General features: G+C 39.3%; 2 protein-coding genes across 2 annotated transcripts; both read right to left on the minus strand.

The window, feature by feature from the left end:
• Nucleotides 1-2,474: 2,474 nt before the first annotated feature.
• On the minus strand, nt 2,475-8,982 carry rdh5 (retinol dehydrogenase 5 (11-cis/9-cis)). The gene is made up of 6 exons (XM_022212452.2): nt 7,925-8,982; nt 6,989-7,095; nt 6,565-6,887; nt 5,037-5,295; nt 4,299-4,462; nt 2,475-3,228 (listed from the first exon to the last, which is right to left on the minus strand). Exons 2-6 carry the CDS (start codon nt 7,066-7,068, stop codon nt 3,008-3,010), a joined length of 1,047 nt encoding a protein of 348 aa, XP_022068144.2. The 5' UTR covers nt 7,069-7,095; nt 7,925-8,982; the 3' UTR covers nt 2,475-3,007.
• Nucleotides 8,983-9,091: 109 nt separating this feature from the next.
• bloc1s1 (biogenesis of lysosomal organelles complex-1, subunit 1) lies at nt 9,092-13,435 on the minus strand. Its single transcript, XM_022212458.2, has 4 exons — nt 13,208-13,435; nt 12,988-13,060; nt 11,600-11,732; nt 9,092-9,738 (listed from the first exon to the last, which is right to left on the minus strand). The coding sequence occupies exons 1-4, from the start codon at nt 13,266-13,268 to the stop codon at nt 9,628-9,630; spliced, it is 378 nt and encodes a 125-aa protein (XP_022068150.1). The 5' UTR covers nt 13,269-13,435; the 3' UTR covers nt 9,092-9,627.
• Nucleotides 13,436-14,474: the final 1,039 nt, after the last annotated feature.

A 14,474-nucleotide genomic window follows, 5' to 3' on the forward strand; every position in this document is an offset into this window, starting at 1 on the left:
AGCAGGGGTGAGGATTAACAGCTGACAGACACACCTCCTCATGTGGGGTCTGTTACTTGACTGACAGGTACAGTAACCAATTAGAGGCTTGACATTTGTTTTAGAAAACTCTGGTCAGCCATGAGATTTATCCCCTCATTTATATAATATAATATAATATAATATAATATAATAATATATATGACCAGTCAAAACTTTGTACACACTTTCTCATTCAATGTTTTTTTTACTTTATTTTTGCTACTTTCTACATTATAGATTAAAACTACAAAGCAAGTTCTATGGAATTATGTAGCAAACAAACTCTTGTTTGATTCTTCAAAGCAGTCACCCTTTCTTATAATGACAGCTTCGCAAACTCTTGGCATTCTCTCCATGATCTTCATGAGGTAGTCACCTGAAATGGTTTTCACTTCACAGGTGTGCCTTGTCTAGGTTAATTTGTGCAGTTTCTTGCCTTCTTAATGGGGTGGGGGACCATCAGTTGTGTTGCGCAGAAGTCAGATTGGTACACAGTTGACAGCCCTGTTTGACAGCTGTTAGAATCCATATTATGGCAAGAATCAAACAGCTAAGTAAAGAGAAACAACAGTCCATCATTACTTTAAGAACTGAAGGTCAGTCAGTCTGGAAAATTGCCAAAATGTTAAATGTATCCTCAAATGCAGTCGCAAAAATCATCGAGCGCTACAATGAAACTGACTCACATGAGGACTGTCCCAGGAAAGGAAGACCAAGAGTCACCGCTGCTGCAGAGGATAAGTTCATCTGAGTCACCAGCCTCGGAAATAGCAAGTTAACAGCACCTCAGATTAGAGCTCTAGCAGCAGACACATCTCCACATCAACTGTTTAGAGGAGACGGAACCAATCAGGCCTTTGTGGTCAAACAGCTGCTAAGAAACCACTACTAAGGAAAAGTAACAAGCAGAAGAGATTTGTTTGGACCAAGAAACACAAGGAATGGACATTAGACCAGTGGAAATCTGTGCTTTGGTCTGATGAGTCTAAATTTGAGATCTTTGGTTCCACCATGTCTTTGTGTGTTGCAGAAAAAGTGAATGGATGGTCTCTACATGCATGGTTCTCACCGTGAAGCATGGAGGAGGAGGTTGAGGATTTATTGAAAACTGAAGGCACACTGAACCAGCATGGCTACCACAGCAGCGACATGCCATCCCATCCTATACGGTTTGCATTTAGTTGGACAATCATTTATTTTTCAACAGGACAATGAACCCAAACTCACCTCCAGGCTGTGGAAGGACTATTTGACCAAGAAGGAGTGTGATGGAGTCACCTGACCTAAAGCCAATCAAGATGTTTTGGGATAAGATGGACCACAGAATCTCTGGGAACTCCTTCAAGACTGTTGGAAAATCATTTCAGGTTCTACCTCATGAACCTCATGGAGAGAATGCCAAAAGTGTGCAAAGCAGTAATCAAAGCAAAGGGTGGCTATTTTGAAGAATCTAAAAAATAAAACATGTTTTGACTTATTTCACATTTTTTGTTTGCTACATAATTCCATATGTGTTCATTCACAGTTTTGATGCCTTCAGTGAGAATCTACAATGTAAAAAGTCATGAAAATAAAGAATAAACATTAAATGAGAAGGTGTATCCAAACTTTTGATTGATAGTGTAGATACAAGTCAGATCCTAGCAAACTACTTCTCTGTCACTAACACTTCAGAGATGTTGAAGTCTGATAAAGCTCCTCTGTCGTGAAATAGCACATGTTCAGCTAACAAGGTTCTCATCAACTATTATTGAACCCTGAGTTGAACCTCCGCAGTATGTAGCTGAAAACTAACTGAACTAATAGCTCAAAAAAAAAATGCAGAAGAACAAATTAATGATCCAGGTGAATAAATCTGAGTAAACTGAAATGCACATAGAAGCTTATTGCTGGATATGTTGCACAGAAGATCCCAGATATTAGCCTTGATGAACCAAAAAATGCATCAAGCAGTAAAATCTAGGTATTACATAGATGGTTTGCATGTTTGCTTCCATGTGCAAAGTGCACTGAAATAAGACTATGTGGGAAAATAACACATACTGGTGATAACAACACCCACCAGCTCCATGTGCAGGTTGTTGCTTTATCCTCTTAAGTAAAGTTTTAGCACCACCTGGTGAGATTTCCTCTCAGTGGTTTTCAGTGTAGCTACTGCATGTATCAGATGTCAGCTGTACTGCAGTCTGAACCTGATGCTGGTGAAGCAGGACTTTCTGTTTGCTCTAGTAGTTCAAATGCATAGGAGTGTGCTTTTGTATGAGAATGACTACAGCATTTCAAAAGTGACTAATAACATGTCGTAGTAATATTTCACAACATTGCTGTTGGTTAAAAATGTCTGTGATTTTTGTTTTTTGTTTTAGAGCAGTAGGTTTTGGTATTTATCAGACACTTAGAATTTACAAAATCAGTTTGAAAAGGTCCATCTGATTAACTAAAAATGCACTGTACAGGTTTTTACATTCACGTGTATCTTTATTCACATTCACATAGCTGTTAGTAACCATTGTGATGTTGCTGCCCATCACTGTAACTCAGAGTACACATTTTTTTCTTTTATTTGTGTCCACTATAAGATCGTTATTATTACATTTGAGAAATACTGTTTCTTTGTAGTAAAACGCTCTTTATTTAGCCACTGATGGTTAAGAGATTCAGTTCAAGGCAACATAAATAAATGTTAAAAGGCACAGTATATTGTAGAACAAAATCACATGTATACAGTACATTTTTCTAATAATTTCTCTTACATTGTCTAGAAGTGCCAAGTAGATGCTACAGAAGAAAAAAAATACCTGTAATACCAAGGTAGACTGTGCCATATAAATATAATAACAGCAGCGTCAAAGTAGATAAGGAATGTGGGGGGTTTTTTTAAAGGAAAAAAGATGATTTTTTTTTTTTAATGTCAGCCCCCGTATTGTATCAAAATGACACAGAAAGGCTGATAACTTTGAAGACATTATTTCAAAGTCATCCCAAGTTACACGCTCTTGGAAGGACGTGGCAGCACCAGCTTTAGTCCAATATCAACGACACAGGAAGGCATGTAAGACAGGGGGATCCAAAGAAGCTTGGCATCCCAGCCGGCGCTGTATCTGGTGCGTGGGTAGGCAGCGGTCACGGCGTGCTCCATGCAGTCGGTCACCTTGCTGAGGTCAGAGTCACACACAGCATTCATGATCAGACGCTGGACGGCGATATCTGAAAAGCAGTATCACATCATGTTAACAGATGTTGTATGTGAACTACATGAATTCATTTAGGTTCATTTTTATCTAATCTAAAAATGTAATGTACACTGAGTCAGCGTCATGGTTTTTTAAAGTCCCAATTAACCTGTCTCCTGCATCCTGATTTATGATGTAATGTAAAATGTAAATCTCCTGATGTATTTTCATACTTAATTGTCAAAAACTATGTAAGATGAGTCCTTATGGATTGGGAATTTTATATAGAAATTCAGACAATAGAAATACTTTCAGTACTTTGGCACTTATTTTAATAGGTGACACTTCGTGGCTTCAAACTCATGCTATAATGGACAAGAAAAGCAATCAGAGTGCAGAAGTCTGACAAGCCTGTTCATTTCCCCATATGGCACTGAACAGAAATGCAGCATTTTTCATTAGTTATTGATGATCAGAAATCACAGCAACATAGAATGTGGCCATTTATTATAGACATACCTACAAACAAAATGACTTTGTGTTGAACACAGACATGTGTTATGCATGTGTACGTTATGTACGGATACCGAATCATGTGACCTAAATATGTGACAAGCGGCGCCAATTGACGGGACTTGGAAACACTCCCACAGTTTAATCAGTTCTTCCTTGTACCATTTCCAATGGATAAGTCCCAACAAGTCCACAGTGGGGGATTTGTAGTTGGATCAAAATCATGTGATCGTCAGCAGGCAGCTGACGTAGCGTTCACTTGTCATAGCTACAGAGACGCTGTGCCGCTATCTCACAATGATACGGAAATCCTTAACGAATCCAGACTATAAGCTGCATCACTGCCAAAATCTAATGAGGTGGTCCTTGTGTTATTTCCGGCCTTCCCTTAAAATTTCATCCAAATCTGTTATTCCGTTTTTGAGTAATGTTTTGCACAGACAGACAGACAGATTCACAGGAGGACAAACATACGCTAATCGTCATAGAAAACCTCCACTGTAACATTTTTTTTTTAACACATTACAGCCCTGAAACTTCAGGAAATGCTTCAGTTCACTCAAACGATGAGCAGCAGTGTACTGCACTCACACTTATCGAGGTACTTGTCTCCATAGCTGGCTTTCACTTCAGGGCTGAGCTGGTTCCACAGGCGATGCAGCTCCCTCTCGATGGGCTCCAGGCTCGTCACTGCAGTCTTGAAAAAGCCCGGCTCAATGATGCACACGTTGATCCCAAAGTAATGAATATCTCTCCTGAAAACACAAATGTAGACACCTGCTTTTATGTACCACTTTTTAACACATCACCTTTTCTGGAGGAGTTATCAGTTGTGAACAATGACTTTACTAACAGGTATAGGTTTAGATAACAGGTTAGTTATAAGCAATTTATAATAGCAGGTTTCAGGTTGCCAGATTGTGAAAAATCCTTCTGTCCAGTGTTTCTTCCTGTCTTTTTGGGCAATAATGCCGCCTAAATGTTGATTAGAAAAAAGAATAAAACTACTGGTTTGCAAAAGTCTGAGGGACAAATAAAATCTTTGGGAAGCAGTCAGGAAGCAAAACAAATCATTATTTTTATAATCATAATTATATAATGTATAATTTATAATATCAGCTGGATCTACAAACCAAATGTAGTTTTTGGACAGTAAAGATTGTCTCTTGTATAACTGCATGTCCTTCTAATCATTATATAGGTCTATCTATAGAAAAAGACAAGCATAATTAGGTCCGGAGGAAAATGTCTCTGTGGTATTTAACACTTCAGTACACACATTGTTCCAGCAACCTCGTATATGAGTTGATGAGTCCATGTCAGTCTCACCTGAGGCAGTCAGAGAAAGACTCCACTGCAAACTTGGAGATGCAGTATCCACCACCGTTTGCAGCCACCCTACCCAGCACCGATGCTACGTTTACGATACGGCCGCGGGCCTTTTTGATGAGAGGCAGGAAGGTCATTGTCATGCCGATCACTCCGTTCATGTTTACTTTCAGTGTGCTGTGGAAATCCTCCACTTTCATCCACTCTGAAGGACCCATCGGTAAAGAGCGTCCAGCATTGTTCACAATACCCCAAAGTCCTGCAGAGACCAAACAAAATGTGTTAGTTATTGCTAGAGTTTTCTTGTGAGATCTAGTTAAACTGTTGTCTTATATTTAACACATATTTTACACAGTGAAAACATTATTTTTTTAAACAGTTTTAACAGTATTTTTTAAACTATTTAGTGCTATAATTTTGTGAAATTACCAGGCGTAAACTAACCGTGACGTCAATCGTTGGTTTCAACGCCGAGAAAATGAAGCCCGGATTCTGCTACTTCCTGGTCGCCGTTTTGGATTTTTTGGAGCCAGTGACGTAAAAAGCGTCATCAAACAGACTGGACTGGAGAGCAACTAGGGGCAGGATTGGCTGAGGACTCTCTTATCCCGCCCACATTTTACCGCAGAGGCTTCTGTTGCTGTCTATCAAGTATAGCCACGCCCCCTGGCTCCGCCAACTTTAACGATTTATTTAAAATTCAGTATTGATTTATTTTAAGATCGGCCACCTGATCTCTCATTTTGACCATGAAAACTAACGGGAAAAAAATCCTGAGCTGCAGAACATCAGTCTATCAAATTGTATTTTCTCCAAAAATGAATTGGGGTCTATAGAGCAAAAGCTGTTTGGAGCCAACCCTAGCGGACGGCGTGATATTGCAAGTTTTTGACACTTCCGGGTGGACTTCAATTCTGGAGCCAGATGCTACGTCCACTATATATACAGTCTATGGAAATTACAGATGACTTGTAATTTACATGTAAACCATTCAAAACAAAGTCATTGACTAACCAACGAACTACGAAAATCACTCACTAATTAACTAAGAAAGTAAGTAAGTAAGTAACTAACCAAAACAAAAAGACGCCAAAATTGTAGATAATGCCCACATCAAAAATCTATATTTTACAAATGGTAATTTATTCTTTTACAGTGTTTGACTGTAAAATGAAACTATTTTATTTGTTTTATTCAGCAAAAAGATCTGTATTTTACATATATTTCCTCTTATTAAGAAGAAAAAATCTGTTTACTAGAGACTGTGGTGAATCATTTCTTAAACTGTAATTTTACAGACTTTAATGTAATTTGTTCAATTAAAGATAATATCTAGTAAAATTACATACAAAAGGATAAATGTGCCTGTTGGTCGGGAAAAAAGCGGACAAAACTGTACATAAATCCACATAAAATAACTGTTCTTTTTTTTTTACAAATAGCAAATAGATTCTAGTTCTTTCTCTTGCAGATTTGCTGCCAGATTTTTACATCATTTGTTTACATTGTAGTGTGAAGCATCTCTCACCATTCTCGCCGACCTCCTTCTTGGTCCACTCCATGGCTTTTTGGATGCTGTCCTGACTGCTGACATCCAGCAGGACCGTCTTGAGCTGAGGCCCTGCTACTCTTTTGAGGTCGTCAGCTCCCTTCTCTGTGAGACAACCAGCCAGCACACGGAAACCTTTGCGGTCAAGCTTCTTACACAGCAGGTTTCCAAACCCCGAGTCGCAGCCGGTCACAAACACATACTTGTCGGTGATGCTTTCAATCTCCAGGCTGTCTCTGTATAACCAGATGGCAAACCACAACACCACGAAAGTAGCAGTGATGTAGAGCCAAGCGTTCTCCCTGAAAGATAAGAAACAGAAGAATTTTAAACAAGACAAATTCAGGGATTTGAAAAGATCTACGGTTGCCAAATTAAAGCCCAAAGCATTGGTGTTTCCTACCCTAAGAGGTCGTAGACGAACTGTGTAGCCATGTTGCCTTCAGCAGGAGAAGGAGAACTTGGTGCTTGCTGAAAAAACATGTTGAGCAATCTTTCTAAAGTGGCTACCTGCCAGTTTTTGGGGAATGGAATGAAAAATAGAGATATGCCGATTAATTTCAGGGATCCTGTCAACAAACCCAAACTGATAGTGATGCAATGTACTCTGATGCTGAATATTTTTAGCAACTCGTGGACACAAGGAATTTGTTCACTGGAGGCCTTAACAGAAAAGGTGCTTGTAGTACAGAAGGCCTTAACGGGTGCACGGGGCACATGAGAAATCTTTGGATAATACTCTTAAGGAAGAAAGAAAGGCTTTTATGAGGGAGTGAGACCCGAGGAGTGGGGGGCGGCTTGTTTTGAAGCATAATTTTAATACCCATGACGGGGCTGCTTAGCCTGCTCATAGCTAAAAACCAATTAGTTTAGGGGCTTATTAGTGAGCGCAGCAACAAAATAACTCCCGTGGGTTAAGTTATCGAAAACATCTAAACCGTCTGAAGAATAAAAATCGAATGCTGTTGTGACTGGCATGAGAGCATTAATTAAAACATGAATCATCCAAGGGAACTGTTAATCATTGTAATTAAACTTTCTCGGTAAAATTTAGTTTCACATGACTGCCCAATGAATCTCATAAAATGTACCAGAAGTCCTTAAATATTTATATCAATCAAAATAATGAAATCAGATGCAGTTAATCAAACCACCTCAGTTAGTCTTTGCTCTAAGCTTTGGTCATACATATTTAAACTAATGGTTTCTTTGATTAAACTGCAGTGTCGTATTTTCAGCAAGAAATTGTGGTTTTAGGAGTTAATCGGGGAAAAAAATAGATCAAGTGATAAAACACTTCAGTGAGCTAAATAGTAATATGATAAATGCATTATCCTACCTTTTCCCCTTTGTTGAGAAGTGATGGATGTCCACAAGTTGCCTGTCCTCCTCCCTTTCCCTTTCTGATTATACTTCTCTCTTAGCTCAGGGAGGCTGGTCAGAGAGAAGCTTTATCCCCGTGGTTGATCCCTTAAGACAAGTCCGCTATTGGTAATCCCCAATCCGTAACCATTTCGTTTGTGTCCAAGAAAAGAAACAGAGGTACAGTAGGAACAAAAAAAAAAGAAAAATAACACACTTGGATTTTTGGATCTTGTTCTTTCAAAAGATTGACAAGAAAGTTTTCCAATATATTTTCAGTGGCTGATGGTTCTCACGGTATACAAGCATAATGTTCGAAGAGTGTTAATTTAAAGTTGTAATAATCCCACATGTTCAAACCATGTGCAGTCTCAAAAAGCATGAGTGCAGTTTTATTATTAACTCACTCACTTCCCTGACAATTATCTCAAATAACACATACAGAGTTCTGTACTTACTGTCTATATTACTGATGCATATTGTGAGGCTCGTCAGCTCATCCAGCAGGATTGGAGACTGTAAACGAGAAGCGACCAGTGTGCTGTACACCGTGTTGTTTTTCTAAACTAAATCCTGATGTAATAATGTGACTTTAGAACTGTACCCTTCAGAGAAAAACTGTAACGTTATGAACATATCGTTTAGACATTTCGGTCAAATTGCGGTTTATTTAAATCAACTGAAGCATCACGTTTGATACCCGTGTGGTAAATTAGAAGTGTAGTTATCCAACATGCCTGTGATTATGCGAGCGAACTTAGCAGCCACATTTATGGCGGTGACATAACTTTCCCTCACGTCACACATTCCAGAAATTGTCTAATCCCTCGCAGGGCAAATATTTATCCAGTTATTTCATGGATTATAGGTCTATAGATTGTAAAACCTTAGAAGGCCTTCCACTTTCATAAGGGGCACAATGAAACCATCACTCCAAAAATAAAAACTACCTTTGACCCAGAAATCCTTTACAACTGAACATATGAGCTCTGACAGCACATCTCTACATTTAATCTTCTCCTGCCCACTACTGACACCTACTGTGATTATGGACATCTCTTTTAGAAATCAAGTTCTTTGAGTATGTTTTTCTTGATGTTCTTTGTTCATTTACTCGTTTCATAAGAAAAGACACCAGTTCATGTTTTGTTTTTTTTGCCTTTATTAAAAATAATGTTCCATCACTAAATGGTAACAGAATTAAAGGTTGTCCAACAGAAACAGCACAGTTCTCAGTGTGTGTGTGTACATGTTATGCATAAACACAGACATAAATAATTCAGATATCAGGTGCTTGTCTGTAGCGTTTTCAGCCTGTTGCATACATTCTCTGTCCATGCAACCCCTTTACAAATCCACTACTTTTTCCCTCTATTCAGTGACTAATTCCTGATTGCACAAAGATGCTCTGACTCTCAATATTGTTAGACCTGGCGTCATTGTGTGCTCACCTTGGCAATAATGTTGCTAACACAATATAAGCAATCACCCAAGTAAGCGCTTAGTCGTCAAATGAAACAGACCTTCGATGTTGATCTGAACAAATTACTGTCAGCCTTGGTCCACTTTTGCTGACACAGATGCACTGGATATTTGTTGATAGGAGTTAACTGGACCAGATTGGCTGATTCCAGTGTATTTACTTTCAGCTGTAAACATGGCCCAAACACACTCCGAGGTTTATGAGCAAGTGGACTGAAGCTGACCCTTGTGTACGTACTCCAGAGCTGTGGCAATCGTCCTCATGTCCATCTCAATACTGCGAGCCCAGTTCTCCACATCCCCAATTTCCTGTACAGAAGAGCAGAGGAAAACTAAATTATTTGTTGCCTCTTTAAACGGCTACCATTCAAACTTATCAGCAGCAGCTTTAAAGCTTGCAGCCCGCTCGATTCAAATGTGTTCTTGACTGCTTTCACATTCATCTGCTGACGGGGTAAAGTTCCTCTGAGCTCAGATTAAAAGCCCGTTTAAGACGTGCTTGCACAGGCACGATTTGCTGATAACACAACCAATTTGGAAGCGACCCAGTATGTTCCTTATGCAAGTGTGACGTGGAAACCTGAAAACCCTCAGTGCACATTCACAGCAATACGTACCAGGCACAAATTATTCTTACAAGCAGAGTACTTTCATGTCTTTGAACACATTTGGAGAAGATTTTTAACACTTAAAAATAGCTTCTTTCACACGGTCAACTAAGCATGTGAAGATGATACCATTTTAGAGGGAACGGAAAGTCATTTGAGGATCGTTTTTTTACCAACCGTCGGGGGCCCTGCTGCAGTTGCAGGATCTAGAAACTGCAGCAAGGCGTGAGTGGAACTAATCTCTTCTTAGTAAACCTGATAAGCAACTGTAGTATAAGTTTGAGTCACTCTGCTCACTGTTTGCACCGAGACACGTTTTTATGGCATTGATCTGAACAACGTGCACAAGTGGATAAGACAACAATAAGTACTGATGCAAGGTTTTTGATATTGATATGGAACCAAACTACTCAGTACAACATGAGTTTACATAGAAGCCTCTCAGAACATGTCTGAGTTAAATAAACAGACACAATCTGCAAGTGTGGCTGTTAGGTGTGTGGTACGAAGACCTGAAATCATTTACAGCAGGAGTGTCAAACATACAGCTCGCGGGCCAACACTGGCCCTCCAGAGGGTCCAATCCGGCCCAATCTGGGCCTCTGGATGACTTTACAGAGTGTAAAAAATGACAGAGAAGACATTAACTGCCAATTGTAAAACTGTACATTTTAAATAATTTCTTGATCTATTATTTGTACATTTTTTTGTAAAGATTTCCATTGATGTCTTTTACTCTACTATTTAGTTATTTTTTATTCTTAACTTATTGCTCTTATATGTCTAACAGGGAGAAAGTTGTCCGCAATTTCATTGTACACTGTGTATAATGACAATAAAGCTTTCATATCTTATCTTAAAAAAGATTCATTAAATGTGAACATTTTCAGAATGTATTTTTTTCCACACTAAAACAAAGGGGAAAAATTTGGGGTTGTGGTTATTTACAAGTTATCATGCTGTGATTTTACTGGTCCAGGTCACTTGAGATCAAATTGGGCAGCACTGCCTAAACTAAGATGAGTTTGACACCCCTGCTCTACAAAATCCAACTTTATGCACTACAAAACCAGAACTGCTTCATGAGATTTTTGGACAGCTAAAAGTACAGGCTTATCAAGAGCACTGAGGTTAAATTGCCAAGTAGACAAAGTATATTTGGAGATTCTACATTTTCATTTAGCAGACGCTTTTGTCCAAAGCGATGTACAACACAAGCAAGAATTCAGACATAAGGAAGAACCTGTAGTAAGTGTAGTAAGTGCTTCAAGTGCGATTGGTCAAAGGTGTTGCCATCAAATTGCAGAAGAACTGCCAACCCCCCCCCCCCCCCCCCTTTTTTTTTTGTTTTTTTCAACTTTGTCAGCGCTAAATAAGTGCTGGGTTTTGGACCCCCTGACTTATTCTACCCCTAAACTGGAGTCGGATTAAGTGTCTAGGTGTTCTCTGAACAATTGAGTCTTCAATTGTCTCTTAAAAGTAGAAAAGGACAGAGATTACATGATAGAAATTCATCGTTTCTAAAATAAATAACTTTGAGTTATTTACTTCAAGCCTCCTACCTTTAAGGCTTGATTGAAACCCTCCACCATGCTGATCCACTGAGCAGTCTGTTTGGAGAACTGGCTCGCCTGCACTTGGAGCGTCTTCACCTCATGGTCAAGCTTACGTTGGTTTACATATGCCTGGGCAACACTGAAGTGAAACAGCACACAAAAATGAGTTTATCAGCATTTTAAATAGATGAAAACATGGAATTAAATGTTGTATAGGAACTCTGACATGCAAGAGTAAAATGGTGCTCAAGTGTCTTCGTCAGGGGCTGCATAGGGGATCAGTGGTTACCAGTGTCACCTCATAGCCAGAAGATCCCCGGTTTGCATCCCAGCTTGTGATCTTTCAGTGTGGAGTTTGCATGTTCTCCGTTTTGCATATGTGGGTGTTTACTGGGTACGCCCACTTCCTCACGCAGCCCAAAAACATGCTGAGGTTAATTGGTGATTCGTAAGTTTGAATGTGAGTGTGCTTGTTTGTCTCTGTGTGGCCCTGTGATAGACTGGTGACCTGACCAGGTGTCCCGTGCCTTTACCCAGAGTCATCTGGGATAGACTCCAGCCCCCCCATGACCCTAATGAGGAAAAAGCTGTGTATGGATGGATGAAGTGTCTTAGTCAACAATTTCTCTGTTTATAGTAAAAAAAAAATTACTGTTATAGTCAATGGACTCAAAATCTTACCCCATCACGAAGGGATTTTGGTCATAATCTTTTGCATAAAGGAACAGCACAACAAGGGTCTCTGCATCTCACTCTCATTCCCTAAGCTGATTGTCGATGTTTCATTGGAACTTTCACAATATTAACAATCTTACTGTACTATTTATAGTTGTGTTACACATTATGCAAATTCTATCCTGCCAGGAATGGATTGCTTTATTGTCTTGGCTCATAAAGAGTTTCAGTGTGTGGGGAAACTCAAAGGTCGCAGCTTGACAGGAATCTGGTAGAGAACCACAATACCTACACAATCTATACACGTGATGTCTAGACATTGACACACTATTCTGAAGAATTCTTTAGAGTATATCACAAGCAGGAGTATGTTACTCAGAGAGCCAGAATGGACCCTCTGGAGGGCTGGTTTTGGCCCACGGACTGCATGTTTAACACCCCTATGCCATTTGGCACAAGGAGTTAGAGTCGTAAGTCCTTGTGCCAAATAATGAAAACTCCGATCACAGAAATGTTTCATCACAAGATAAAAGTGATCACTGATAACAACTTGGTGTTGCTTTGCAGCAAGAGGACCCAAACCATAACACACCTACCAGCTCCCCTCACTGTTGAATTTACGTCCATGAGTACTGATCTCCCACTTTGGCCACCAGTGGGTCAATACATTCCATATCAAAATCCTACATTTCTACACATGGATAGCATCTGATTCATACCCAACGTTGAGGTGGTCCACCAGGGCTTCTGTCAGACAAGTGGCTGCAGCAATAGCTTCACGTCTTCGCCTCTCTGTGCAAGAAAACACATTAACACAAGCATAATTAAATCATTAAAAATACTCAGGTTATGCGGAGGACAGAAACCTCCCAAGTCAAGCAGTGCTTAGTTTTTAGCATCGGTTAGCATCTTTGCTAGTCAGCCGATGCTCTTACTCACCCTGCTGCTCCTTCCGCTCATTTTGCTTCGCCTGGTGCTCCTTCAGCAGACGAGACAGCATCTTTCTTTAGTCGTCGTTGTGATTATTTCGCAAACGCAAACCGCTTTAACTCGTTTACATGTCACTTACATAGACTTATTCATCATACACCCAAAGCTAGCATGGTACGCTAGCTACTACAGACGCTGTTAGCCGATGTCACGAGACCAAACTGCCTGACGTGGGCGTGTCCATTAATGGCAGCGTCATTGATCATCATAACACAAAATTATTTTATAATTTATAGAAAACAACAAACTGGTGTCAGATCAGCTACTTAACTGCACTGCAACACACAATTTAAAGACAAATTCGTGTTCTTGTTTTACGGTGACGATGTTATTTATGGTCCGCTTCAATACATACACGATCTTCAAAATAAAAGCATGCAGGAATAAATTAATACATGGACAGCTGCTACTACTACATAATGCAAATACTGATACAAATATATTTTTTATGTCTCACAATCAAAAAACGATAAATACATGTGAATTGAATACTGGCAACCACCTAAATAATAAATAAAATGACAAATGGCCTCATCACAAACATAGGACCAGAGATAGCAAGACAAATATCATCAGGCAACCTTTTGGTCTGTCACTAATAGTCTTAATGTTTTATAGATCATACAGTGGTCATGGGCACAGAGCTACACATAATGCAAGAATGCAATGTTGAAACAATGTGCTTTTCCAGAGCTTTCAACTGCATAGATAACTTTTTTAGGTTGACCAAACGTCCTATTTTCCCAGGACATGTCCTGTTTTATGTCCTGTCCTGGCTGCCCTAGTTGTGTTTTATAAAATGATGAAAATGTCATGGTTTTCATTGTTTTTAATTGGGCCACTAAATTGAACTAACACTGACAAACAAGTATTTTTTAATGGTTAGGATTGCTGATATAGCGGAGGTATTTTGGTTTTTTTTTCTAACACAGAAGACATTGTTTCTATCATTATTTCATTCCTTATTTTCGAAACTTGTCATGATAAAACATATTGAGTAACCTCTGAGAAGCCTGTCTGAATTTGGGACTTTGGTTATTGATAGTATTTGGTAATATAGCAATTTTCTGTGCACACAGAGGAGGCATTTTTGAGTTAACTTCGAGCACATTTCAATATCTCATTGCCGGTCCGAGTGTCCTGGTTTTCGGTAATGAAAATATGGTCACCCTAAACCATATTGATCCTTTACCGGGGAAATTTACACATGACAACA

This window comes from Acanthochromis polyacanthus, chromosome 5 (assembly GCF_021347895.1).
Source record: "Acanthochromis polyacanthus isolate Apoly-LR-REF ecotype Palm Island chromosome 5, KAUST_Apoly_ChrSc, whole genome shotgun sequence".
In the NCBI taxonomy this organism is placed as follows: Eukaryota; Metazoa; Chordata; class Actinopteri; family Pomacentridae; genus Acanthochromis; species Acanthochromis polyacanthus.

Excerpts from the sequence above, each read along its gene's own strand:
- rdh5 (XM_022212452.2), bottom strand. The coding sequence starts at position 7,068 with ATGTTTTTTCAGCAAGCACCAAGTTCTCCTTCTCCTGCTGAAGGCAAC. Across the intron at positions 6,888-6,988 it reads TTCGTCTACGACCTCTTAGG|GGAGAACGCTTGGCTCTACA; the intron begins GTAGGAAACACC and ends CTTATCTTTCAG. Across the intron at positions 3,229-4,298 it reads AGACAAGTACCTCGATAAGT|ATATCGCCGTCCAGCGTCTG; the intron begins GTGAGTGCAGTA and ends ACTGCTTTTCAG.
- bloc1s1 (XM_022212458.2), bottom strand. The coding sequence starts at position 13,268 with ATGCTGTCTCGTCTGCTGAAGGAGCACCAGGCGAAGCAAAATGAGCGG. Across the intron at positions 11,733-12,987 it reads GTGGACCACCTCAACGTTGG|TGTTGCCCAGGCATATGTAA; the intron begins GTATGAATCAGA and ends GTTTCACTTCAG. Across the intron at positions 9,739-11,599 it reads GTTTCAATCAAGCCTTAAAG|GAAATTGGGGATGTGGAGAA; the intron begins GTAGGAGGCTTG and ends TCTTCTGTACAG.